Source organism: Molothrus aeneus, unplaced genomic scaffold, assembly GCF_037042795.1.
Source record: "Molothrus aeneus isolate 106 unplaced genomic scaffold, BPBGC_Maene_1.0 scaffold_291, whole genome shotgun sequence".
NCBI classification, from domain to species: Eukaryota; Metazoa; Chordata; class Aves; order Passeriformes; family Icteridae; genus Molothrus; species Molothrus aeneus.
The window spans coordinates 85,435-113,334 of NW_027098955.1; the positions used below are offsets into that span (position 1 = coordinate 85,435).

General features: G+C 54.5%; 1 protein-coding gene and 1 pseudogene across 1 annotated transcript; both read left to right on the top strand.

Moving 5' to 3' along the window:
- Window positions 1-569: 569 nt before the first annotated feature.
- On the top strand, window positions 570-5,819 carry LOC136569861 (zinc finger protein 850-like; annotated as a pseudogene).
- A 916-nt stretch (window positions 5,820-6,735) lies between these two features.
- ACTMAP (actin maturation protease) lies at window positions 6,736-26,264 on the top strand. Its single transcript, XM_066570213.1, has 5 exons — window positions 6,736-6,812; window positions 10,531-10,717; window positions 20,355-20,482; window positions 22,440-22,510; window positions 24,672-26,264. Exons 1-5 carry the CDS (start codon window positions 6,736-6,738, stop codon window positions 25,004-25,006), a joined length of 798 nt encoding a protein of 265 aa, XP_066426310.1. The 3' UTR covers window positions 25,007-26,264.
- Window positions 26,265-27,900: the final 1,636 nt, after the last annotated feature.

The window sequence follows — 27,900 nt, forward strand, 5'->3', positions numbered from 1 at the left end:
GGGGGACTTGGGGACATCCTGGGTGGGTTTTGAGGTGTCCTGGGGGGATTTGGGGAGTCCGGGGGGAGTTTGGGGCGTCCTGGGTGGGTTTTGAGGTGTCCTGGGGGGATTTGGGGAGTCCGGGGGGAGTTTGGGGCGTCCTGGGTGGGTTTTGAGGTGTCCTGGGGGGATTTGGGGAGTCCGGGGGGAGTTTGGGGCGTCCTGGGTGGGTTTTGAGGTGTCCTGGGGGGATTTGGGGAGTCCGGGGGGAGTTTGGGGCATCCTTGGGGGGATTTTGGATGTCCTGGGGGGAATTTTGGGGAGTCCTGGGAGGGCTTCGGGTCATCCTGGGGGGGAGCTGGGATGTCCTGGGGGGAATTTTGGGGAGTTCTTCGGGGTTTGGGGGAGTCCTGGGGGGGCTATTGGGGGTTCCGTCCCTTTCTGTGAGGAGGGAGTGAAGAGAAGGAGGGAGCGAAGAGCAGGAGGTGGGGAAAGAGAGGAGGAGGAGGAGGGAGGGAAAGGGGAGGGAGGGAAGAGGAGGAGGAGGAGGAGGAGCGGTTGGGGAGGAGGAGGAGGAGGGGGGATGGAAGAGGAGGAGCAGGAGGAAGAGGAAGAGGAGGGACAAAGGCGGATCGAGGCCGAGCAGACGGAACCATTCCCTGCAGCCCTGCCTGAATTCGCAGCCCCCACCTGTGGGATCATCGCCCCCCCCATGGCGCAGGTGAGTGGGGAGGGGGAGCCCGGCCCGGATATCCCGGGGGGTCCCTGGGTTGGGTTTTTGGGGGGATGTTTGGAGAATGAAGAAGTCCAAAGCTGAGCGGAAAAGGCCCCTCGGGGGGACATCGGGGGGTGGCGGTGGCGGCTGCCGGCAGAGGCAGCCTGGAGGAGCAGAGCCCTGTGTCCCCCAGGAGGCCAAAGTGGGGAGGCCAGAGAGGGGGGAGCGCCGCCATTGGCGGGAGCCTCAAGAGCCTGGAGAGGGGCAGGGGGGACTCCTTGGAGCCGCTGCAGCCCAGAGCAGAGAATGAGGGGAGAAGGGAGCCCGGGAGCCCAAACAGCCCCGGCATCCCGAAATGGGGAGAGCCAAGAGGGGGGAGCTTTGGGCATTGCTGGCACTGCCAGCAGCCTGGGCAGGGCAGGCACCCAGGAGAAGGGGGAACACCAATCCAAGCGTGACCCCAGCAGCTGGGACAGGGGGGAGCCCCTGAACACCAGAGGGGAGGGACCAGGGATGGGAAACTCCTGGGAGGCTTTTTCAGGGCTGAATCTTGGTGTTTGGGAGGTTTTTCTGGAGCCCAGGTGGCCGGTGACTTGTAGCGATGGACTCGGGCAGAGGGAACTTCAAACTCAACGCGCTCATCCCTTGTTTTCCCCAAACCAGGATTTCCCATTGCCAACACTTGGCAGCCTGTGAGGAAGAGGAAGATGCCCCGGGACACTGAGGCAGGTGAGGAGGAAGTCAGTGCCCCTTTCCCCTCTGTGCTGCTCCATCTCCCAGCCCAGCACGGCCCTGGGGGGATCTCGTTGCCCTTGCCTGTGGCACGGAGGCAAATCCCATGCTGTCCTTGTCCTTCCTCGCCCAGAGCAGGAGCTGAGCATGGAGAGCAGGGAGGACAAATGCCCGCGGCAGAACCTGGTGGCAGAGGCCGTTTTGAGCGGCTCCACGGCGCAGGAAGCCAACGGGGAGGAAAAGGCCCGGAGATGCAGCACGAGGAGGGGCTGCAAACGCAGATGGCGGGGATGTGAGGGGGAAAGAGCCAGCCTGGGCCGGGAAGGCGGCCGGAGATGGAGCCAGAGCTCGGAGCTGGTGCTCCATGAGCAGCTCCATGATGGGGAGAAGCCCCACACGTGCGTGGAGTGTGGGAAGAGCTTCAGGTGGAGCTCCAGCCTGGTCCTGCACCAGGTGATCCACACCGGGGAACGGCCCTACGAGTGTGGGCAGTGTGGGATGAGCTTCAGACGGCGCTCGCACCTGGTCAGGCACCAGGCGATCCACACCGGGGAGAAGCCCTACGAGTGCGGGGAGTGTGGGAAGAGCTTCAGCAGGAGCTCCAGCCTGATCGAGCACCAGAGGACCCACACTGGGGAGAAGCCCTACGAGTGTGGGGAGTGTGGAAGGAGGTTCAGCCACAATTCTGCCCTGATCGTGCACCTAAAGATCCACACTGGGGAGAGGCCCTACGAGTGTTCCGAGTGCGGGAAGGGCTTTAAGACCAGCTCCTATCTCCTCCTGCACTATCGGATTCACACGGAGGAGAGGCCCTTCCAATGCCCCGAGTGCGGGAAGGGTTTCAGGGACAACTCCACCCTGGTCCAGCATCAACACATCCACTCCACGGAGAGACCCCACGAGTGTGGGGAGTGTGGGAAGAGCTTCAGAAGGAGCTCCCACCTGCTCAGCCACCAGATGATCCACAATGGGGAGAGGCCCTACAAGTGTGGGGAGTGTGGGAAGAGCTTCAGCCGCAGCTCCAGCCTGATCCAGCACCAGAACATCCACACCGGGGAGAGACCCTACAAGTGTGGGCAGTGCGGGAAGAGCTTCAGCCACCATTCCACCCTGGTCAGGCACCACATGATCCACACTGGGGAGAGGCCCTACGAGTGTTCCGTGTGTGGGAAGGGCTTTACCAGCAGCTCCCATCTCCTCCTGCACTATCGGATCCACACAGAGGAGAGGCCCTTCCAATGCCCGGAGTGTGGCAAGGGATTCATGCAGAACTCCCACCTCATCATCCACCGGCGCATCCACACCGGGGAGAGGCCCTACGAGTGTCCCCAGTGTGGGAAGAGCTTCTCCAGCAGCTCTACCTTGACCCAACACCAACGGAGGCAGCACTAAGGGAAGCCCTGCGAGTGCCCCGAGTGCGGGAAGAGCTTCGTGCGCTGCTGCAGCTCCATCCCCCACTGGAGGAGGCACTTTGGGCACAGCTCTGGTGAGCCACAGTCCCTGTGATCCATGTTAGGAACACACCTGGCTTATTTTCCTTTTGTTTTCACGTTAATGCTTCTCTCTTCTCCATCTCTTTGCACTCCAAAAGCCAAGAGGGATGGATCTGTCACCTCAAACAATCCTAATTCCAGTGAAAACAGCTCAATATTACCCCAAAAGAGCTCATCCCCACCTCAGAAAACTTCAATTCCACGCCAAACCCACTCGATTCCAGAGCCACCAGGCTTAGATGGGTTTGGGAGGAGAGAGGCAGAAGTGGGATCCCATTTCGGAGCGGTGGGATGGGGATTGTGTGGGGCTGGGTGTGTGGGATGTATTTGACAGCAAATAAATCTCTCAGACTTACTGATTTCTTTCCCGTTCATGTTCAGTCCGTTGCAGTTCTGTTTGCAGGGTGCCGCCTCCCAGAGTGTCCCCTCAGGGTTGCCGCCCTTGGCCTGAGCCCGCCCCTTTCCCCTCACGGTTCTGTCCTTTCCCCGCCCCCTTTCCCCTCACGGTTCCCGCCCTTTTCTCGCCCCCTTTCCCCTCACGGTTCCCGCCCTTTCCCCGCCCCTTTCCCCTCACGGTTCCCGCCCTTTCCCTGCCCCCTTTCCCCTCACGGTTCCCGCCCTTTCCTTGCCCCCTTTCCCCTCACGGTTCCGCCTTTTTCTCGCCCCCTTTCCCCTCACGGTTCCGCCCTTTCCTCGCCCCCTTTCCCCTCACGGTTCCAGCCGGTTACGGGAGAGGAGGCGGGGGCGGGAGAGATGGAAGAGGAGGGATGAAGGCGGAGGGAGAGCAGCGATGGAAAGAGGAGAAGGAGGGGGGGTTAGGGAGGAGTAGGAGGAGAAGGGATGGAAGGGAAGGGGATGAAAGAGGAGAAGGAGGTGGAGATAAGACAGAGGTGGAGGAGGGGGGATGGAAGAGGATGAGCGGGAGGAAGAGGAAGGGGAGGGACAAAGGCGGATCGAGGCTGAGCTGAAGGCGCTCAATGGCCGAGCTCTGCCTGAATTCGCAGCCCCCGCCTGTGCAATCATCGCCCCTTCCTCCCTATCGAGCAGGTGAGCAGGAGGGGGAGCCCGGCCCGGATATCCCAGAGGGTCCCTGGGTTGGCTTTTTTGGGGGGGGTATGTTTGGAGAATGAAGAAGTCCAAGGCTGAGCGGAAAAGGCCCCTCGGGGGGACATCGGGGGGTGCCGGTGCCGTCCTGCCGGGGACGCCCTGGGGGGATCTCGTTGCCCTTGCCTGTGGCACGGAGGCAAATCCCATGCTGTCCTTGTCCTTCCTTCCCCAGAGCAGGAGCTGAGCATGGAGAGCAGGGAGGACAAATGCCCGCGGCAGAACCTGGTGGCAGAGGCCGTTTTGAGCGGCTCCATGGCGCAGGAAGCCAACGGGAAGGAAAAGGCCCAGGGATGCAGCACGAGGAGGGGCTGCGAATGCAGATGGCGGGGATGTGAGGGGGAAAGAGCGGAAGGTGGCCAGACATGGAGCCAGAGCTCGGAGCTGGTGCTCCGTGAGCAGCTCCGTGATGGGAAGAAGCCCCACACGTGCGTGGAGTGTGGGAAGAGCTTCAGGTGGAACTGCCACCTGATCAGGCACCAGAGGACCCACACTGAAGAACGGCCCTCCAAGTGTGGGGAGTGTGGGAAGAGCTTCAGCCGGAGCTGCGACCTGATCAGCCACCAGAGGATCCACACTGGGGAACGGCCCTACGAGTGTGAGGAGTGTGGGAAAAGCTTCAGCTGGAGGTCTCACCTGATCAAGCACCAGAAGATCCACAGTGGGGAGAGGCCCTACAAATGTGGGGAGTGTGAGCAGAGCTTCATTCGGAGCTGCGACCTGATCAGCCACCAGAGGATCCACACTGGGGAGAGGCCCTACGAGTGTTCCGTGTGTGGGATACGCTTCCGCCACAGCTCCAGCCTTATCTTGCACCAGAAAACCCACACAGGGGAGAAGCCCTTCAAGTGTGGGGAGTGTGGACAGAGCTTCAGCCGGAGGTTCAACCTCATCACGCACCAGAGGATCCACACAGGGGAGAGGCCCTACGAGTGTTCCAAGTGTGGGAAGAAGTTTCAGACCAGCTCCAAACTCCTCCAGCACTATCAGAGTCACAGAGAGGAGAGGCCCTTCCAATGCCCTGACTGCGGGAAGGGATTCAGGCAGAACTCCACCCTCGTCACCCACCGGCGCATCCACACTGGGGAGAGGCCCTACGAGTGTGATAAATGCAGGAAGAGGTTTCAGACCAGCTCCCATCTCCTCCAGCACTATTGGATTCACAAAGAGGAGAGGCCCTTTGAATGCCCTGACTGCGGGAGGGGATTCAAGCGCAACTGCACCCTCGTCATCCACCGGCGCATCCACACTGGGGAGAGGCCCTACGAGTGTCCCCAGTGTGGGAAGAGCTTCTCCAGCAGCTCTTGCTTAACCAAACACCAACGGAGGCACCACTAAGGGAAGCCCTGCGAGTGCCCCGAGTGCGGGAAGAGCTTCGTGCGCTGCTGCAGCTCCATCCCCCACTGGAGGAGGCACTTTGGGCACAGCCCTGGTGAGCCACAGTCCCTGTGATCCTTGTTAGGAACACACGTGGATTGTTTTCCTTTTTTTTTCACCTTAATGTTTCTCTCTTCTCCATCTCTTTGCACTCCAAAAGCCAAGAGGGATGGATCTGTCACCTCAAAACGATCCTAATCCCACTGAAAACAGCTCAATATTACCTGAAAAGAGCTCATCCCCACCTCAGAAAACCTCAATTCCATGCCAAACCCACTTGATTCCAGAGCCACCAGGCTTAGATGGGTTTGGGAGGAGACAGGCACGAGTGTGATCCCTTTTTGGAGAGGTGGGATGGGGATTGTGTGGGGCTGGGTGTGTGGGATGTATTTGATAGCAAATAAATCTCTCAGACTTACTGATTTCTTTCCCGTTCACGTTCAGTCCGTTGCAGTTCTGTTTGCAGGGTGCCGCCTCCCAGAGTGTCCCCTCACAGTTGCCGCCCTTGGCCTGAGCCCGCCCCTTTCCCCTCACGGTTCTGTCCTTTCCCCGCCCCCTTTCCCCTCACGGTTCCCGCCCTTTCCCCGCCCCCTTTCCCCTCACGGTTCCCGCCCTTTCCTCGCCCCCTTTCCCCTCACGGTTCCCGCCCTTTCCCTGCCCCCTTTCCCCTCACGGTTCCTCCTTTTTCTCGCCCCCTTTCCCCTCACGGTTCCCGCCCTTTCCTTGCCCCCATTCCCCTCACGGTTCTGCCCTTTCCCTGCCCCCTTTCCCCTCACGGTTCCTCCTTTTTCTCGCCCCCTTTCCCCTCACGGTTCCCGCCCTTTCCTTGCCCCCATTCCCCTCACGGTTCTGCCCTTTCCCTGCCCCCTTTCCCCTCACGGTTCCGCCTTTTTCTCGCCCCCTTTCCCCTCACGGTTCCCGCCTTTTTCTCGCCCCCTTTCCCCTCACGGTTCCCGCCCTTTCCTCGCCCCCTTTCCCCTCACGGTTCTGTCCTTTCCCTGCCCCCTTTCCCCTCACGGTTCCGCCCTTTCCCTGCCCCCTTTCCCCTCACGGTTCGGCCTTCAGGAACGGGGGAGGAGGAGGAGGGAGGGAGGAAGAGGCCGAGCACCCGCAGCACAAGAGGACAGGGAGAATCTCATGGCCCGGGCACTCCCTGAAAATGCCACAGCCCCGGGAGCATCGCCCCCCATTTTGCAAGTGCCGGGGCAGGGGGAGCGCGGCTCAAATATCCCAGGGGGTGCCTGGGTTTGGGGTTTTTTGGGGGGCCCTCGGGGGGACATCGTGGTCCCGGTGCCAGCAGTGGCTGCTCCCAGTATGAGCCTGGTCACTCCCAGTATGGGCCTGGGCACTCCCAGTATAATCCTGGTCACTTCCCCTGCCTCCCTGCATGATCCCAGTCACTCCCAGACGAGGTCAGTCCCTCCCAGTCCTTCCTTATGATGATGCAATTTTCTCCCAGCACGGTCCCAGTTGCTCCCACTTTCATCCAGTGTGTTCCCAGTTCTCCCAGTTGTCCCTAGCATGGTCCTAGGCACTCCCAGTATGATCCCAGTCTCTCCCAGTGTGTTCCCAGTCACTCCCACTTCCCCCCAGTGTCTTCCCAGTTCCCCCAGCACATTCCCAGTCGCTCCCAGTCTGCTCCCAGTCCCACACCCATATGGTCTCAGACCCTCCCAGTATATCCCAGTTGCCCTGAACTTTCTGGCAGTCATTGCCAGGCACTCCCGGTTATCTCAGCGTGGTTCACTTGTCCCAAATTTTCTCCCAGTTCCGCTAATTTTGTCCCCAGTTGGCTCCCAGCATGGACACCCACTCTAATCCCAGTATGGTTGTAGCCACTCCCAGTATGATCCCAGTCACTTGCAGTCTAATCCCAGTTGCTCCCAGACACTCCCAGTACAATTCCAGTGCCTCCAGTGTGATCCCAGTTGCTCTCTATCAATGCCAGCATGACCCCAGTACCCTCAAGTATGATCCCAGTAACTCAGTGTCTCTCCCAGTTTATCCCAGTTGCTTCAAGCGTGTTCCCAGTCACCCCCACTTCCTCCCAGTTTCTTTCAGCACCATTCCAGTTGCTCCCAGTCAATCCCAGCATGATTCCAGTCACCCCCAGAGTGATCCCAGTTGCTCCCAGCTGTTCCCAGTGTGCTTCCATCACTCCCCTATGGTTACAGACACTCCCAGGATGGTCCCAGTTGAACCCAGTTGCCCCTGCTCTAGTCCCAGTCACTCCCCAGATGATCCCAGTCCCTCCCAGCACGGTCCCATTCACTCCCAGTTTCCCCAGGCATGGTCCCAGTTCTCCCCAGCATGGTCCCAGTTGTTCCCAGTGTGGTTCCAGTCCCCCCAGTATGGTTCCAGACACTCCCAGTATATCCCAGTTGCCCCCAGCATGTCTGCAGTCATTTCCAGGCACTGCCAGTGGCCCCAGTAAGGTGTCAGTTCTCCCAGTATGATCCCCCAGTCATGCCCAGTATATCCCAGTTGCCCCCAGCATGCATCCAGTGCTTCCCAGTTCCTCCAGTTTGCTTGCAGCATCATCCCAGTTTCCCTCAGTTGCTCCCAGTTGCCCAAACTGTGATCCAAGTCGCTCCCTTTCAACCCCAATATGATCCCAGTAAGCTCCAGTTTGATCCCAGTCACATGCCAGCCCTCCCAGTGGGGTCCCAGTATAATCCCAGTTGCTTCCAGTCTGTCCTGGGATATCCTATAAAAACCCCACGGTCCTGCCTTTGCCCTTTCTTTGTGGGGTAAGAAATGGATTCCCAAAGGATTTGGGAATCCCAGGGAATCCTTGTCCCACTGGATTCCCTGAGGATTCTGACTCTGTCCCTGTTTTTTTTGTTTGTTTGTACTCCTGCATTTGTATTTTTAATTTTTTCATAATAAAGAGCTGTTATTTCTACTCCCATATCTTTGCCTGAGAGCCCCTTCATTTCAAAATAAATTATTTTTATAGATTATTATTATTATTATTATTATTATTATTATTATTATTATTATTATTATTATTATTATTATTATTATTATTATTATTATTATTATTATTGAGAGTGTTTACATTTTCCATTTCAACGGAGGCTCCTGAAATGGGGAGACACCCCCAGGGAGAGGCCGTGTAAAGTGTAAAATCGTTCCTGGAATATGCAAATTATTTTATGGATTTGCATAAGGGCCTGTGAACATTCAACAGTAATTGATGTAATTAAAACCAGATTAATTAAGGGGTGTCCCCGAAAATAACTGGGGGGTCTTGGTGGCCATAATACCCTTTGCTCAATGGTCCTTGTCTCCCATTACATCAGCCTGTTGCATATTCATAGATCTTTTTGCATATCCATAAACTAATTTACATATTCCAGGAACAAAATTGGCTTCATCCTCTTTGGGGGTCCCATCCCACTCCCAGCTGAATTTTGGGGTCCCATCCCCCTCCCAGCTGAATTTTGGGGTCCCATCCCCTCCCCGTGTTTGGTTTTGGGGGTTCTTGGCCCCTCCTGCTCCGTTTTGGGGTCCCGACCCCGTTTTGGATTAATTTGGGGTCCCCACCCCATCCCCAGGGTCACCTTCCCACCTCCCTAAATTTCCCTCCTGGCAACTGATGAGTCATCAGCGAGACACGCTCTGATTGGCTGGAAATTACCCCGCGCGATCTCTGGTTATTTAACGCAGTGAGAGGCCTTGGTCTCTACCTGGCAACTGATGAGTCAGAGCCGAGCCGGGCGCTGATTGGCTGAAAATCGCTGCGCGGGGCCAGTGCTCTGAGTCTCTGCCCAGCAACTGGACCGTCATCATTGCCGCACGTTCTGATTGGCCGGGATCTGCTGTGGGGTGGGGACGGGAGGAACTGGGGTTGCTTGGGGTTTTTTTGGGTTGATTTAGGGATTGTTTGGGGTTTATTTGAGGGTTTTTTTCTTGTTTTTTGGGGGTTTTTGGGGGTTAATCTGGGAGTTTTTTGGGTTTAATTTCGTTTATTTGGCATTATCTAGAATTATTTGTGTTTTTTTGGGGTTTTTTTTGATTACTTTGGTGTTTATTTAGGTGTACTTAGAGTTACTTGAGTTTATTTAGGGATTATTTGGGATTTATTTGGGGCTATTTATCGATTTTTTTTAGGGTTTATCTTGGCTTTAAATTGGTTTAGTTACGTTTATTTTGTGGTTTTTTGAGGTTATTTGGTTTTTTGTTTTTGTTTTTGTTTTTAATTTCCTTTGTTTGGGGTTCTTTTGGGGTTTTTTTGGTTGTTTTGGGTTATTTGGAAGTATTTGGGTTTATTTGGGTTAATTTGGTTTGGTTTTTTTGTTTATATGGAATTATTTGGGGTTTCTTTGGGGTTATTTGGGTTTTTGTTGGTGTATTTGCGTTTTTTTTATGTGTACTTGGAGTAATTTGGTGTTATTTGGGTTTAATTTGGGTTTTTTGGGGTTATTTGGATTTGTTTGAGGTTATTAGCGGTTTTTAGGTATTGTTTGTGGTTTTTGGGGGTTTTTGGAGTTTATTTAGGAATATGTGGGTTATTTGGGGTCATTTGGGGTCAAAAAATCCAGAAATGTTTCTCCTCTAAAAAACGGGAATTTTTCCAAAGACATCCCGGAATTTTTCCCCAAAAAACCGGGAATATTCCCTTAAAAATCCCGGACTTTTCCCAGCCAATAGCGGCGCGCCGCGCCCCAAATCAACCAATCACCGCGCGCCTTCCCTCATCAACTCCTGCCTCTCCTGCCCCAAACCAACCAATCACCGCGCGACTCCCCTCAGCAACGCCCGCCTCTCCCTTTTCCAAACCAACCAATCACCGCTCGTGTCCCCTCAGGAACGCCCGCCTCCCCCGTGCAGAGCTAACCAATCGCCGCGCGCCTCCCCTCAGCAAGTCCCGCCTCTTTTTTCTTTAACCAACCAATCACCACACGTCTTCCGTCAGGAACCCCCGCCAATTCAACCAATCACCGCGCGCCTCCTCTCAGCAACTCCCGCCTCCCCTGCGCCTTATCTGTCAATCACCGCGCCCTGAACCAAACCAACCAATCACCGTGTGGCTCCCCACAGCAACTCCCGCCCTCCCCGTACCGCTTCAGCCAATCAGAGCCGAGCCCGAAACGGCGCCCCCTGACCCCGGGGCCGGGCATGGAGCGGGCGCCCCCTCCCCCCCGCCGCCCCCTCCCCTCCCGCCGTCCCCCGGGAGCCCCTCAGGGACCCCCGGGACCCCCGGGAGCCGCCCCGGGCTCGGGCGGGTCCTGCGGGAGGCGCTGGAGAGAGCGGGGGAGGCGCTGGGAGAGGACGGGGGGCTCCGGGAGCTGCTGAGGAGGCGCAGGGACAGGTGAGGGGTCCTGGAGGGGTCGTGAGGGGAAATTGGGGAGGGGTCTTGAGGAGGTTTGGGGGGGACTTTTGGACGGTCTGGGGGGGAACTTGAGGGGCTTTTGGCGGGGTCTGGGGGGCTTTGGGGGAATTTGGGGAGGGGTCCTCGGTGGGTTTTGGGGAGGGGTTTGGGGAAGGGCTTGAGGGAGTTTTGGGGGGGGTCTGAGGGGGCTTTGGGGAGGAATTTGGGGAGGGGTCCTCGGGGGATTTTGGGGCTCTTGGGAAGGGGTTTGGGGAGGGGTCTTGGGGCGTTTTGGGGAGGGGTTTGGGGAGGATTTTGGGGAGGGGTCCTCGGGGGATTTTGGGGCTCTTGGGAAGGGGTTTGGGGAGGGGTCTTGGGGCGTTTTGGGGAGGGGTCTGGGGGGATTTTGGGGAGGGGTTTGGGGAGGAATTTGGGGAGGGGTCCTCGGGGGATTTTGGGGGTCTTGGGAAGGGGTTTGGGGAGGGGTCTTGGGGCATTTTGGGGAGGGGTCTTGGGGGTATTTGGGGAGGGGTTTGGGGCGATTTTGAGGAGGGGTCTCCCATGGATCCCCCTCCCCAAAAAGCCTCGAGGGTCCCTGGAAGTGGCTCCTGTTCCACCGCCCGGTGCCGCCCCTGATCCAGAACGGGCCCCAGTGAGTTCCAAAAAAACCCCAAAATCCTCCTCAAAATCCCCCTAAAAACCCCAAAATCCTTTCCAAAATCCCCGAAAGCTCCCCAACAACCTCCAAATCCCCCAAAATCTGCCGAAAATCCCCCTCAAAGAGCCCCAAAACTGCCCCCAAAATGCCCCAAATGCCTCAAAATCCCCCCTCAAGCTCCCCAAAACTTCTCAAACCCCCCCAAAACTACCTCAAAAACCCCAAAAATCACCCCAAATGCAATAAAGCCACTCAAAATCTCCTCTAAATCCCACTAAACGCCCCCAAATCCCCTCAACCCCGCAGAAATCCCCGCAAATCCCAAAAATACCCCCAAAATCGTCCAAAACCCAACAAATCCCCCCCCAGAAACCCCCAAGGCCACCCCCAAAATCCCCACAAATCCCTGAAAACCCCCCAAATCACCCCCCAAAAATCCCCAAATCCCCTAAAAATCTCCCCAAACCCTAAAAAGCCCAAAATCCTCCCCAAATCCCCTCAAAATCCCTCAAATCATCCCCAAAATCCCCCAAATCACCCCAGATCCCCCAAATCCCCCCAAATAACCCCAAATCCCCAAAAATCCCCAAAAACCCCCCAGACTCAAACCAATTCCCCCAAAACCCAACAAATCTCCCCAAAACCACCAAAATCTCCCGCAAATCCCCTCAAAATCCTCCCCTAAAACCCCAAAATGCTCCCCAAATCCCCTCAAAACCCCTGAAAATCACCCCCCAAAACCCCCCAAAATCCCCCCAAATCCCCCAAATTTCCCCCCAAAACCCCAAAATCCCCCCCAAAATCCCCCAAATCCCCAAAAAACCCCCAAAACCCCCCAAAACACCCCTAAATCCCCCAAACCCATCCCTATAAACCCCCAAATCTCCCAAAAAAAACCCCAAAACCCCCAAATCCCCAAACCTCCCCCAAACCCCCAAAAAATCCTCCCCAAATCCCCTCAAAACCCCTCAAAATCACCCCCCAAAACCCCCCCAAAATCCCCCCCAAATCCCCCAAAATCCCCCAAATTCCCCCCAAAACCCCAAAATCCCCCCCAAATCTCCTCAAATCCCTTCAAAACCCCTCAAAATCACCCCCCAAAACCCCCCCAAAACCCCAAGATCCCCCCCAAAATCCCCCCCAAATCCCCCAAATTCCCCCCCAAAACCCCAAAATTCCCCCCAAAATCCCCCAAATCCCCCAAAAACCCCCAAAAATCCCCCAAAACTCCCCCAAATCCCCCAAACCCATCCCTATAAACCCCCAAAATCCCCCCCAAATCTCCTCAAATCCCTTCAAAACCCCTCAAAATCACCCCCCAAAACCCCCCCAAAACCCCAAGATCCCCCCCAAAATCCCCCCCAAATCCCCCAAATTCCCCCCCAAAATCCCCCAAAATCCCCCCCCAAACCCCCCAAACCCCCCAAAACCCCCCAAATCCCCCCAAATCCCCTCCCTGCAGGTGTGGCCTGGTGGCTCTGGCCATGGCCGGGGCTCTGCTGGGACCCCCCCGGCCCCAATTGGGTCTGGGGGCTCTGCTGGAGGCAGCGCGGGCCAGGGGCTACACCCGGCACGGGGAGATGTTCTCAGGTGGGTTTGGGGGAGTTTTGGGGCTTTTTGGGGCTTTTTGGGGCTTTTTGGGGGGTTTTGGGATCATTTTGGGGGGATTTTAGGGCATTTCTGGGGGGATTTTAGGGGAGATTTGAGGGATTTTGGGGGGATTTTAGGAGGGGTTTGGGGGGCATTTGGGGCATTTGGGGGATGATTTTGGGGGGTTTGGGGAGGATTTTGGGGGTCCTGGAGGGTTTTGAGGGATTTTGGGGGGACTTTAAGGGAAATTTGGGGGGTTTGGGGGGATTTTGGGGCATTTTTGGGGGGATTTGAGGGGAGATTTGAGGGATTTTGGGGGGATTTTAGGAGGGGTTTGGGGGGCATTTGGGGGAGTTTTGGGGGATGATTTCGGGGGGTTTGGGGGTCCTGGGGGGTTTGGGGTCTTTTGAGGGATTTGGGGGGATTTTAGGGGAGATTTGGGGAGGATTTGGGGGGGATTGGGGAGGATTTTGGGGAGTTTTGAGGGGATTTTAGGGGAGATTTGGGGGGATTTTGGGAGGTTTTGAGGGGGATTTTAGGAGGGATTTGGGGGGTTTGGGGGGGATTTGGGGATGATTTGTGGGGGTCTGGGGACTTTTGAGGGATTTTGGGGGGACTTTAGGGGAGATTTGGGGGGTTTGGGGAGGATTTGGGGGGTTTTGAGGGGATTTTAGGGGAGATTTGGGGGGATTTTGCAGGGATTTGGGTTTGATTTTGGGGAGTTCTGACGGGGATTTTGGGGGGGATTTGGGGAGGATTTGGGAGGTTTTGGGGGATTTTAGAGCATTTTGGGGGGGGATTGGGGAGATTTTGGGGAGATTTGGAGGATTTGGGGGGATTTTGGGGGATTTTGGGGCATTTAGGTGGGTTTTGAGGGGGATTTTAGGAGGGATTTGGGGGGGTCCTGGTGGGATTTTGGGAGGGATTTGGGGGAGTTTTGGGGGGAATTTGGGTCTGGGGGCTCTGCTGGAGGCAGCGCGGGCCAGGGGCTACACCCGGCACGGGGAGATGTTCTCAGGTGGGTTTGGGGGAATTTTGGGGCTTTTTGGGGCTTTTTGGGGCATTTTGGGGCTTTTTGGGGGGTTTGGGGATGATTTTGGGGGGATTTTGGGGGGATTTTGGGGGGATTTTAGGGCATTTTTGAGGGGATTTTAGGGGAAGTTTGAGGGGTTTGGGGATGATTTGCGGGGGGTTTGGGGAGGATTTGGGGGGTTTGGGGTCTTTTGAGGGATTTGGGGGGGATTTTAGGGGAGATTTGGGGAGGATTTTGGGGGGATTGGGGAGGATTTTGGGGAGTTTTGAGGGGGATTTTAGGGGGTATTTGGGGGGTTTGGGGGGGATTTGGGAGGATTTTGGGGAGTTTTGAGGGGGATTTTAGGAGGGATTTGGGGGTTTTGGGGGGGATTTGGGGATGATTTGTGGGGGTCTGGGGAGTTTTGAGGGATTTTGAGGGGATTTTAGGGGAGATTTGGGGGGTTTGGGGAGGATTTGGGGGGTTTTGAGGGGATTTTAGGGTGGATTTGGGGGGATTTTGCAGGGATTTGGGTTTGATTTTGGGGAGTTCTGACGGGGATTTTGGGGGGGATTTGGGGAGGATTTGGGGGGGTTTTGGGGATGATTTTGGGGGGTTTGGGGAGGATTTTGGGGGTCCTGGAGGGTCTTGAGGGATTTTGGGGGGACTTTAAGGGAAATTTGGGGGGGTTTGGGGGTATTTTGGGGCATTTTTGGGGGGATTTGAGGGGAGATTTGGGGGGGTTTGGGGGGATTTTGAGGGGGTTTGGGGGGGATTTGGGGATGATTTGTGGGGGTCTGGGGACTTTTGAGGGATTTTGGGGGGACTTTAGGGGAGATTTGGGGGGTTTGGGGAGGATTTGGGGGGTTTTGAGGGGATTTTAGGGGAGATTTGGGGGGATTTTGCAGGGATTTGGGTTTGATTTTGGGGAGTTCTGACGGGGATTTTGGGGGGGATTTGGGGAGGATTTGGGAGGTTTTGGGGGATTTTAGAGCATTTTGGGGGGGGATTGGGGAGATTTTGGGGAGATTTGGAGGATTTGGGGGGATTTTGGGGGATTTTGGGGCATTTAGGTGGGTTTTGAGGGGGATTTTAGGAGGGATTTGGGGGGGTCCTGGTGGGATTTTGGGAGGGATTTGGGGGAGTTTTGGGGGGAATTTGGGTCTGGGGGCTCTGCTGGAGGCAGCGCGGGCCAGGGGCTACACCCGGCACGGGGAGATGTTCTCAGGTGGGTTTGGGGGAGTTTTGGGGCTTTTTGGGGCTTTTTGGGGCTTTTTGGGGCTTTTTGGGGGGTTTGGGGATGATTTTGGGGGGATTTTGGGGGGATTTTGGGGGGATTTTGGGGGCATTTTTGAGGGGATTTTAGGGGAAGTTTGAGGGGTTTGGGGATGATTTGCGGGGGGTTTGGGGAGGATTTGGGGGGTTTGGGGTCTTTTGAGGGATTTGGGGGGGATTTTAGGGAGTATTTGGGGGGTTTGGGGGGGATTTGGGAGGATTTTGGGGAGTTTTGAGGGGGATTTTAGGGGAGATTTGGGGAGGATTTTGGGGAGATTTGGGGGGATTTTGGGAGGTTTTGAGGGGGATTTTAGGAGGGATTTGGGGGGTTTGGGGGGGATTTGGGGATGATTTGTGGGGGTCTGGGGACTTTTGAGGGATTTTGGGGGGACTTTAGGGGAGATTTGGGGGGTTTGGGGAGGATTTGGGGGGTTTTGAGGGGATTTTAGGGGAGATTTGGGGGGATTTTGCAGGGATTTGGGTTTGATTTTGGGGAGTTCTGACGGGGATTTTGGGGGGGATTTGGGGAGGATTTGGGGGGTTTTGGGGATGATTTTGGGGGGTTTGGGGAGGATTTTGGGGGTCCTGGAGGGTCTTGAGGGATTTTGGGGGGACTTTAAGGGAAATTTGGGGGGGTTTTGAGGGGGATTTTGGGGCATTTTTGGGGGGGATTTGAGGGGAGATTTGGGGGGGTTTGGGGGGATTTTGAGGGGGTTTGGGGAGGATTTGGGGATGATTTGTGGGGGTCTGGGGAGTTTTGAGGGATTTTGTGGGGACTTTAGGGGAGATTTGGGGGGGTTTGGGGAGGATTTGGGGGGTCCTGGGGGTTTTTGAGGGGATTTTAGGGGAGATTTGGGGAGGATTTTGGGGGGATTTTGGGGGATTTTAGGGCATTTTTGGGGGGATTTTAGGGGAGATTTGAGGGGGTTTGGGGGGCGTTTGGGGAGGATTTAAGGGGTTTGGGGAGGATTTGGGGGGTCCTGAGGGATTTTGGGGAGATTTTAGGGGAGATTTGGGGAGGATTTGGGGGGGTCCTGAGGGATTTTGGGGGGATTTTAGGGGAGATTTGGGGAGGTTTTAGGGGGATTTGGGTTTGATTTTGGGGAGTTTTGACGGGGATTTTAGGAGGGGTTTAGGGGAGATTTGGGGGATTTTAGGAGGGGTTTAGGGGAAATTTGGGGGATTTTGGGGGGATTTTAGGGAGATTTGGGGGGGTTTGGGGAGGATTTGGGGGGTCCTGGGGGGGGTTTGGGGGGATTTGGGGGAGGTTTTGGGGCATTTTGGGGCATTTTGGGGCAGTTTTGGGGGAGGTTTGGGGAGGTTTTAAGGGGGTTTGGAGGGGTCCTAGGGGAGTTTTTGGGGGGATTTGGGGAGGATTTTGGGGGGATTTGGGGAATTTTGAGGTACCTGAGGGGATTTGGGGAGGATTTTGGGGGGGATTTTGGGGATTTTGAGGGATTTTGGAGGATATTTGGGGGGATTTTAGGGGGATCTGGGAGGATTTTGGGGAGGTTTGAGGGGGATTTTAGGGGGTATTTGGGGAGAATTTGGGGGGTTTTGGGGTAATTTTGGGGGTGTTTTTTGGGGTATTTTGGAGTAATTTCGGGGGTGGTTTTGGGGTATTTTGGGGTGGTTTTTGGGGTATTTTGGGGTGGTTTTGGGGTAATTTGGGGGTGGTTTTGAGGGTGATTTTGGAGTGGATTTTTAGGATTTTTTTTGGGTATTTTGGGGGTGTTTTTAGGGTAATTGTGGGGGTGATTTTGGGGTAATTTTGGGGTAATTTTGGGGGTGGTTTTAGGGTAATTTTGGGTGATTTTGGGGGTGCTTTTGGGGTATTTTGGGGGTGATTTTGGAGTTAATTTTTAGGATATTTTCAGGATATTTTCAGGCCATTTTCAGGCCATTTTTAGGATATTTTTGGGCTGGTTTTGGGGTATTTTTAGGACATTTTAGGATATTTTTGGGGTATTTTTGGGGGTGATTTTGGGGGTGATTTTGGGGATGCTTTTGGGGTATTTTTGGGCTGGTTTTGGGCTGGTTTTGGAGTGGATTTTCAGGATATTTTTAGGATATTTTCAGGCCATTTTCAGGATATTTTCAGGCCATTTTCAGGCCATTTCCAGGCCATTTCCAGGCCATTTCCAGGCCATTTTCAGGACATTTTTAGGACATTTTTAGGATGTTTTTGGGCTGATTTTGGAGTGGATTTTCAGGCCATTTTCAGGACATTTTCAGGCCATTTCCAGGCCATTTTCAGGCCATTTTCGGGCCATTTTCAGGACATTTTCAGGCCATTTTCAGGCCATTTTCCTGCCATTTCCAGGCCATTTCCAGGCCATTTTCAGGCCATTTCCAGGCCATTTTAGGCCATTTTCCAGCCATTTTCAGGCCATTTTCAGGCCATTTCCAGGCCATTTTCAGGCCATTTCCAGGCCATTTTCAGGCCATTTTCAGGCCATTTTCAGGATATTTTTAGGATATTTTCAGGACATTTTCAGGCCATTTCCAGGCCATTTTCAGGCCATTTCCAGGCCATTTTCAGGACATTTTCAGGCCATTTCCAGGACATTTCCAGGCCATTTTCAGCCCATTTCCAGGCCATTTTCAGGCCATTTTCAGGCCATTTTCAGGCCATTTTCAGGCCATTTTCCAGCCATTTCCAGGCCATTTTCAGGCCATTTTCAGGCCATTTTCCAGCCATTTCCAGGCCATTTCCAGGCCATTTTCAGGCCATTTCCAGGCCATTTCCAGGCCATTTTCAGGCCATTTTCAGGCCATTTTCAGGCCATTTTCAGGCCATTTTCAGGCCATTTTCAGGCCATTTTCAGGCCATTTTCAGGCCATTTTCCAGCCATTTCCAGGCCATTTCCAGGCCATTTTCAGGCCATTTCCAGGCCATTTCCAGGCCATTTTCAGGCCATTTTCAGGCCATTTCCAGGCCATTTTTAGGCCATTTTCCAGCCATTTTCAGGCCATTTTCAGGCCATTTCCAGGCCATTTTCAGGCCATTTCCAGGCCATTTTCAGGCCATTTTCAGGCCATTTTCAGGATATTTTTAGGATATTTTCAGGACATTTTCAGGCCATTTCCAGGCCATTTTCAGGACATTTCCAGGCCATTTTCAGGCCATTTCCAGGCCATTTCCAGGACATTTTCAGGCCATTTTCAGCCCATTTCCAGGCCATTTTCAGCCCATTTCCAGGCCATTTTCAGGCCATTTTCCTGCCATTTTCGGGCCATTTTCAGGCCATTTTCAGGCCATTTCCAGGCCATTTTCAGGCCATTTTCCAGGCCATTTTCAGGCCATTTTCAGGCCATTTTCAGGCCATTTTCAGGCCATTTTCCAGCCATTTCCAGGCCATTTTCCAGCCATTTCCAGGCCATTTCCAGGCCATTTCCAGGCCATTTCCAGGCCATTTCCAGGCCATTTTCAGGCCATTTTCAGACCATTTCCAGGACATTTTCAGGCCATTTCCAGGCCATTTCCAGGCCATTTTCAGGCCATTTCCAGGCCATTTCCAGGCCATTTCCAGGCCATTTTCAGGACATTTTCAGGCCGTTTTCAGCCCATTTCCAGGCCATTTCCAGGCCATTTTCAGGCCATTTCCAGGCCATTTTCCAGGCCATTTTCAGGCCATTTTCAGGCCATTTTCAGGCCATTTTCAGGCCATTTTCCAGCCATTTCCAGGCCATTTCCAGGCCATTTTCAGGCCATTTTCCAGCCATTTCCAGGCCATTTCCAGGCCATTTTCAGGCCATTTCCAGGCCATTTTCAGGCCATTTTCAGGCCATTTCCAGGCCATTTTCAGGCCATTTTCAGGCCATTTTCAGGCCATTTTCCAGGCCATTTTCAGGCCATTTTCAGGCCATTTTCAGGCCATTTTCAGGCCATTTTCCAGCCATTTCCAGGCCATTTCCAGGCCATTTTCAGGCCATTTCCAGGCCATTTTTAGGCCATTTCCAGGCCATTTCCAGGCCATTTCCAGGCCATTTTCAGGCCATTTCCAGGCCATTTCCAGGCCATTTTCAGGCCATTTTCAGGCCATTTCCAGGCCATTTTCAGGCCATTTTCGGGCCATTTTCAGGACATTTTCAGGCCATTTTCAGGCCATTTTCCTGCCATTTTCAGGCCATTTTCAGGCCATTTTCAGGCCATTTCCAGGCCATTTCCAGGCCATTTCCAGGCCATTTTCAGGCCATTTCCAGGCCATTTTTAGGCCATTTTCCAGCCATTTTCAGGCCATTTTCAGGCCATTTCCAGGCCATTTTCAGGCCATTTCCAGGCCATTTTCAGGCCATTTTCAGGCCATTTTCAGGATATTTTTAGGATATTTTCAGGACATTTTCAGGCCATTTCCAGGCCATTTTCAGGACATTTCCAGGCCATTTTCAGGCCATTTCCAGGCCATTTCCAGGACATTTTCAGGCCATTTTCAGCCCATTTCCAGGCCATTTTCAGCCCATTTCCAGGCCATTTTCAGGCCATTTTCCTGCCATTTTCGGGCCATTTTCAGGCCATTTTCAGGCCATTTCCAGGCCATTTTCAGGCCATTTTCCAGGCCATTTTCAGGCCATTTTCAGGCCATTTTCAGGCCATTTTCAGGCCATTTTCCAGCCATTTCCAGGCCATTTCCAGGCCATTTTCAGGCCATTTCCAGGCCATTTCCAGGCCATTTCCAGGCCATTTCCAGGCCATTTTCAGGCCATTTCCAGGCCATTTCCAGGCCATTTTCAGGCCATTTCCAGGCCATTTCCAGGCCATTTTCAGGCCATTTTCAGACCATTTCCAGGACATTTTCAGGCCATTTCCAGGCCATTTCCAGGCCATTTCCAGGCCATTTCCAGGCCATTTTCAGGACATTTTCAGGCCGTTTTCAGCCCATTTCCAGGCCATTTCCAGGCCATTTTCAGGCCATTTCCAGGCCATTTTCCAGGCCATTTTTAGGCCATTTTCAGGCCATTTTCCAGCCATTTTCCAGCCATTTTCCAGCCATTTTCCAGCCATTTTCAGGCCATTTCCAGGCCATTTCCAGGCCATTTTCAGGCCATTTCCAGGCTGTTTTTGGCTGCTCTGTGCTCACCCCGCTCTCCCCTGTCCCCAGCCGCCCATTTGGCCTCTCTGGCCCAGGCCCTGCTCCCCTGCAGGGCTGAGCTGCTCCAGGGGGGCTGGGGGGGCCCAACCGGGCCCGGCTGCTGCGGCACCTCCTGGGGGAGGGGCCCTGCTGGTCCCGTATCCTTTGGGGCCTTTTGGGGTCACATTTGGGGACATTTGGGGTCACATTTGGGGTTTGGGGGGGCCCTGCTGGTCCCGTATCCTTTGGGGCCTTTTGGGGACATTTGGGGTCACATTTGGGGTTTGGGGGGGCCCTGCTGGTCCCGTATCCTTTGGGGACATCTGGGGACATTTGGGGTCACATTTGGGGACATTTGGGGTTTGGGGTCACATTTGGGCTTTGGGGGGCCCTGCTGGTCCCGTATCCTTTGGGGCCTTTTGGGGTCACATTTGGGGTCATTTGGGGTTTGGGGGGGCCCTGCTGGTCCCGTATCCTTTGGGGCCTTTTGGGGTCACATTTGGGGTTTGGGGGGGCCCTGCTGGTCCCGTATCCTTTGGGGCCTTTTGGGGTCACATTTGGGGTTTGGGGGGGCCCTGCTGGTCCCGTATCCTTTGGGGTCACTTTTGGGGTCACATTTGGGGTTTGGGGCAGCCCCTGCTCATCCCGTATCCGTTGGGGCCTTTTGGGGACATTTGGGGGCTCCTTTTGGGGTCTGGGGGCTCCATTTGGGGTCATTTGGGGGCTCCTTTTAGGGTTTGGGGTCAGGTTTGGGGGCTCCTTTTGGGGTTTGGGGTCACAATTTGGGGTTTGGGGTCACAATTTGGGGTCAGAATTTGGGGTTTGGGGGCTCCTTTTGGGGTCACTTTTGGGGTTTGGGGCAGCCCCTGCTCGTCCCGTATCCTTTGGGGCCTTTGGGGGGCACAATTTGGGGACATTTGGGGGCACAATTTGGGGACATTTGGGGTCACAATTTGGGGTTTGGGGTCACAATTTGGGGTCAGGTTTGGGCTTTGGAGGCTCCATTTGGGGTCTCTGGAGTTTTGGGGTCCCCTTTGGGGTTTGGGGTCTCCCACTGGGGTCAGGGATTGGGGTCTCCATTTGGGGTCTCCCTTTGGGATTTTGGGGTCCCCTTTAGGGTTTTGGGGTCTCCATTTGGGGTCTCTCTTTGGGATTTTGGGGCCTCCATTCGGGGTCCCCTTTAGGGTTTTGGTCTCCCCTTTAGGGTTTGGGGTCTCCATTTTGGGGTCTCTATTTGGGGTCTCCATTTGGGGTCCCCTTTGGGGGTTTTGGGGTCTCCTTTTGGGGTCCCCCTTTACGGTTTTGGGGTCTCCATTTGGGGTCCCCTTTAGGGTTTTGGGTTCCCCTTTGGGGTTTTGGGGTCTCCATTTGGGATCTTGCTTTGGGGTTTTGGTCTCCCCTTTGGGGGTTTTGGGGTGTCCATTTGAGGTCTCCATATTGGGGTCCCCTTTAGGGTTTTGGGGTCCCCTTTGGGGTTTTGGTCTCCCCTTTGGGGGTTTTGGGGTCTCCATTTGGGGTCCCCCTTTGGGGTCTCCATTTGGGGGTTTTGGGGCTCCATTTGGGGTCCCCCTTTACGGTTTTGGGGTCTCCATTTGGGGGTTTTGGGGTCCCCTTTGGGGTTTTGGGGTCTCTATTTGGGGTCTCCATTTGGGGCCCCCCTTTACGGTTTTGGGGTCTCCATTTGGGGTCCCCTTTAGGGTTTTGGGTTCCCCTTTGGGGGTTTTGGGGTCTCCATTTGGGGTCTCCATTTGGGGCCCCCCTTTAGGGTTTTGGGGTCTCCATTTGAGGTCTCCATTTGGGGTCTCCATTTGGGGGTTTTGGGGTCCCCTTTGGGGTTTTGGGGTCTCTATTTGGGGTCTCCATTTGAGGTCTCCATTTGGGGTCCCCTTTAGGGTTTTGGGGTCTCCATTTGGGGTCTCCATTTGAGGTCTCCATTTGGGGTCCCCTTTAGGGTTTTGGGGTCTCCATTTGGGGGTTTTGGGGTCTCCATTTGGGGGTTTTGGGGTCCCCTTTGGGGGTTTTGGGGTCTCCATTTGGGGGTTTTGGGGTCCCTTTGGGATTTTGGGGTCCCTTTGGGGTTTTGGGGTCCCCGTTTTTTGCTCCTTGACCCCGCAGTTATGACGGCGACAGCAACCACGCCCCCTGCAGCCGCCGCGGCCACCGAGCGCACTGGGCCCTGCTCATCGGTGAGGGGCTGCCCAAAACCACCCCCAAAATCACCCCAAAATCACCCCAAAATCACCCCCAAAGTACCCCAAAACCGCCCCAAAAATCCCCCAAAATACCCTCAAAATCCACCCCAAAAATCCCCCAAAATACCCCAAAAACCACCCGAAAATCCCCTTAAAAATACCCCCTAAACCACCCCAAAACCACCCCAAATCCACCCCCAAAATACCCCAAAAACCACCCCAAAATCACACCAAAATCGCCCCAAATCCCACCCCCAAAATACCCCAAAAACCACCCCAAAATCACCCCAAAATTGCCCCAAAAATCCCCCAAAATACCCTCAAAATCCACCCCAAAAATCCCCCAAAATACCCCAAAAAACACCCGAAAATCCCCTTAAAAATACCCCAAAAACCGCCCCAAAACCACCCTAAAATCCACTCCCAAAATACCCCAAAACCGCCCCAAAAATACCCCCAAACCACCCCGAAAATCCCCTTAAAAATACCCCAAAACCCGCCCCAAATCCACCCCCAAAATACCCCAAAATCACCCCCAAAATCCCCCAAAATCGCCCCAAAAATCCCCCAAAATGCCCTCAAAATCCACCCCAAAAATCCCCCGAAATACACCAAAAACCACCCGAAAATCCCCTTAAAAATACCCCAAAACCACCCCAAATCCACCCCCAAAATACCCCAAAAACCACCCCAAAATCGCCCCAAAATTGCCCCAAAAATCCCCCAAAATACCCTCTAAATCCACCCCAAAAATCCCCCAAAATGCCCCAAAATCGCCCCAAAATATCCCCAAATCCACCCCGAAATCCACCCCAAAACCACCCCGAAATCCCCCCCAAAAAACCCCAAAACCAGCCTAAAATCCATCCCCAAAATACCCCAAAACCAGCCCAAAATCCCCCCAAAATCACCCCAAAAATCGCCCAAAATCGCCCCAAAATCCACCCCAAAATCCCCCCAAAATCCACCCCAAAATCCACCCCAAAATCCACCCCCAAAATCGCCCCAAAACCACCCCAAAATACCCCCCAAAATACCCCAAAACCACCCCAAAATACCCCCTAAATCACCCCAAAAATCCCCCAAAAATCCCCCAAAATCGCCCCAAAATATCCCCAAAACCACCCCAAAATCCACCCCCAAAATCGCCCCAAAACCACCCCAAAATCCACCCCCAAAATCGCCCCAAAATCCCCCCAAAATCACCCCAAAACCAGCCCAAAATCCCCCCAAAATCACCCCAAAAAGCCCCTTAAAATACCCCCAAAATACCCCAAAACCACCCCAAAACTACCCCAAAACCACCCCCAAAATACCCCAAAACCACCCCAAAATCGCCCCAAAATCTTCCCAAAATCACCCCAAAAATCCCCTTAAAAATCCCCTTAAAAATCCCCCCAAATTCTCCCCAAAAAGCCCCAAATCCCCCCAAAACTCCCCCAAACCCCCCCCCCCCCAAAATCCCCCCAAAAAACCCCAAAAACCCCCAAAATTCCCCATTTTTAGGTCTCTCTCTGAAGCCCCCTCCCCATTTTAGGATCCCTGAGCCCCCTCCCCATTTTGGGGCTCTGAAGCCCCCTCCCCATTTTGAGGCTCTCCCTGAGCCCCCTCCCCATTTTGGGGTCCCTGAGCCCCCTCCCCAATTCCAGTGTCCCTGAGCCCCCTCCCCATTTCAGGTCTCTATCCCTGAAGCCCCCTCCCCATTTTAGGGTCCCCTGAAGCCCCCTCCCCATTTTAGTGTCCCTGAAGCCCCCTCCCCATTTTAGGGCTCTCTCTGAAGCCCCCTCCCCATTTTAGGGTCCCTGAGCCCCCTCCCCTATTCGGGGTTCTATCCCTGAAGCCCCCTCCCCATTTTAGGGTCCCTGAGCCCCCTCCCCATTTCAGGTCTCTATCCCTGAAGCCCCCTCCCCATTTTAGGGTTCCTGAACCCCCTCCCCATTTTAGGGTCCCCTGAAGCCCCCTCCCCATTTTAGTGTCCCTGAAGCCCCCTCCCCATTTTAGGGTCCCTGAAGCCCCCTCCCCATTTCGGGGCTCTCTCTCTGAAGCCCCCTCCCCATTTTAGGGTCCCTGAGCCCCCTCCCCATTTTTGGCCTCTCTCCCTGAAGCCCCCTCCCCATTTCGGGGCTCTCTCCCTGAAGCCCCCTCCCCATTTCAGGCCTCCTCGTGGCCGTGCCCCCCCAGGCGCCGCTGGGACCCCGATTCCAGAGGGACCCCGAGATCCCCAACGTCTTCCACGCCCGGGAATTTGGGGCTGGGGGCTCCCAAAATGGGGCTGGGGGCTCCCAGTTGGGCTTTTTGGGGTCCTTACTTGAGGAGGGGCCTCAATTTGGGGAGGGGTCTCAGTGCCAGGAGAGGCTGCGGGATTTGGGGCAGGGCTCTTGTTTTGGGTCTGGGGCTCCCAAATTGAGTCTGGGGGTTCCCAATTTGGGTCTGGGGGTTCCCAATTTGGGTCTGGGGGCTCCCAATTGGAGGAAGGGCTGCGAGATTTGAGGCTGGGGTCCCAGTTTGAGGCTGGGGTCCTGAACGGGCTGAGTGATCCCAAATTGGGTCTGGGGTCTCCATTTGGGTCTGGTGTCCCCGAATTGAGTCTGGGGTCCCCATTGGGCCCTGGTGATCCCAAATTGGGTCTGGGGTCTCCAATTGACTCTGGGGTCTCTGAACTGGGTCTGGGATCCCCAATTGAGTCTGGGGTCCCGAGTGACCCTAAATTGGGTCTGGGGTCTTCAGTTGAGTCTGGGCTCCCCGAATTGGGTCTGGGGTCTTCAATTGACTCTGGTGACCCCGAATTGAGTCTGGGGTCCCCAATTGAGTCTGGGATCCCAAAGGGGCCCGAATTGGGTCTGGGGTCTCCAATTGACTCTGGTGATCCCGAATTGGGTCTGGGGTCTCCATTTCACTCTGGTGTCCCCGAATTGGGTCTGGGGTCTCCAATTGAGTCTGGGGTCCCAAAGGGGCCTGAATTGGGTCTGGGGTCTCCAATTGACTCTGGGGTCTCTGAACTGGGTCTGGGGTCCCCAGTTGACTCTGGTGACCCCGAATTGGGTCTGGGGTCCCCACCGGGCCCTGGCGATCCCGAATTGGGTCTGGGGTCTCCCTTAGGGCCGGGTGAGCCCCAATTGGGTCTGGGGTCTCCAATTGACTCTGGGGTCTCTGAACTGGGTCTGGGGTCCCCACAGGGCCCTGGCGATCCCAAATTGGGTCTGGGGTCCCCACCGGGCCCTGCTGACCCCGAATTGGGTCTGGGGTCCCCAATTGACTCTGGGGTCCCCGAATTGGGTCTGGGGTCCCCACCGGGCCCTGGCGATCCCGAATTGGGTCTGGGGTCTCCATTTGACTCTGGTGACCCCGAATTGGGTCTGGGGTCCCCACAGGGCCCTGCTGATCCCGAATTGGGTCTGGGGTCTCCAATTGACTCTGCTGATCCAGAACTGGGTCTGGGGTCCCCACAGGGCCCTGCTGACCCCGAATTGGGTCTGGGGTCTCCGTTCGGGGGGGGTCTCCTGGTGCTGGCGCTGCAGGGGAAGAGCCCCCGGCCTCAGCTGTGGCCGCTGGGGGCGCTCGCGCTCAGCAACGCCCAACTGGGGGAGCTGAGCCCGCGGCGGCTCCGCGGCGGCTTCGTGCTGCCCCCTGGCGGCCTGGCCCAGGGACTGCAGGGCCAAGCGGTGCTGCTGCACCCCCTGCAGACCCCTCCCCAAATTGAACACCCTGGAGACCCCTCCTCAAAATAAAAAATCGGAATTCTTCTGGGGTTTTTTGGTGATTTTTTGGGTTTTTTTTAGGTGGATTTTGGGGCTCTCGGGGCGTCTCTGAGGGCAAGGCCCAACTGAGGGAGCTGAGGCCGCACCGCGCCCGCGGCGCCTTCAGTGCTGCCCCCTGGCGGCCTGGCCCAGGGACTGCAGGGCCGCGCGGTGCTGCTGCACCCCCTGCAGACCCCTCCTCAAAATAAAAAATAATATAAAAATATAAAAAAAAAAAAATCGGAATTCTTTTGGGTTTTTTTTGCTGATTTTTTGCTGATTTTTTGGTGATTTTTTGAGGTTTTTTGGTGATTTTTTGGTGATTTTTTCAGGTTTTTAGGGCGTTTTTGGGGGGTTTTTGGGGGGATTTTTGTGGGGTTTTGTGGTGGATTTTTATGGGGTTTTTTGGGTGGATTTTTGTGGGGTTTTTTGTGGGATTTTTGTGGGATTTTGGGGCTCTCAGGGCTCTCTGAGGGCAAGGCCCAACTGAGGGAGCTGAGGCCGCACCGCGCCCGCGGCGCCTTCAGTGCTGCCCCCTGGCGGCCTGGCCCAGGGACTGCAGGGCCGCGCGGTGCTGCTGCACCCCCTGCAGACCCCTCCTCAAAATAAAAAATAAAATAAAAAATATAAAAATAAAACAAAATAAAAAAATCAGAATTATTTTGGGGTTTTTGGTGATTTTTTGGGAATTTTTTTAGTGAATTTTTGGGGGTTTTTTGGGGGTTTTTTTTGTGAATTTTTGGGGTTTTTAGGGCTTTTTTTGAGGCTTTTTTGGAGATTTTGGTGGGATTTTTTGGGGGATTTTTGCGGGTTTTTTTGGGGGTTTTTGGGGGGTTTCTTGGTGGACTTTTATGGGGTTTTTTGGTGATTTTTGTGGGATTTTTGTGGGATTTTCAGGAGGTTTTGGGGGCAATTTGGGTGGATTTTGGGGCTCTCGGGGCTCTCTGAGGGCAAGGCCCAACTGAGGGAGCTGAGCCCGCGGCGGCTCCGCGGCGCCTTCAGTGCTGCCCCCTGGCGGCCTGGCCCAGGGACTGCAGGGCCGCGCGGTGCTGCTGCACCCCCTGCAGACCCCTCCTCAAAATAAAAAATAAAAAATATAAAAATATTTAAAAAAATTAAAATTAGGATTTTTCTTGTGGTTTTTGCGGTTTTTTTTGGGATTTTTGGGGGATTTTTTGGGGGGTTTTTGGGGTATTTTTCTGGGAATTTTGTGGTAGTGTTGGGAGATTTTGAGGGGGTTTTTTGGGTATTTTTGTGGGGTTTTTGTGGAGATTTTTGGGGTTTTTTTTTGTGGATTTTTGGTGGATTTTTGTGGGGTTTTTTGGTGGATTTTTGTGGGATTTTCAGTATGTTTTGGATGCAATTTGGGTGGATTTTGGGGCTCTCGGGGCTCTCTGAGGGCGCTCATGCCCAGCAAGGCCCAACTGGGGAACCTCTCCTCCAACTGAACACCCTGGAGACCCCTCCTAAAAATAAAAAAATAAAAAAATATTAAAATAAAATTTAAAAATGGGATTTTTTTCTTGTTTTTCTTGTGGTTTTTGTGGGATTTTTGGTGTTTTTTTGGGTTTTTTTGGGGGATTTTTTGGGGATTTTTGTGGTAGTGTTGGGAGATTTTGAGGGGTTTTTATGGGGATTTTTGGAGAT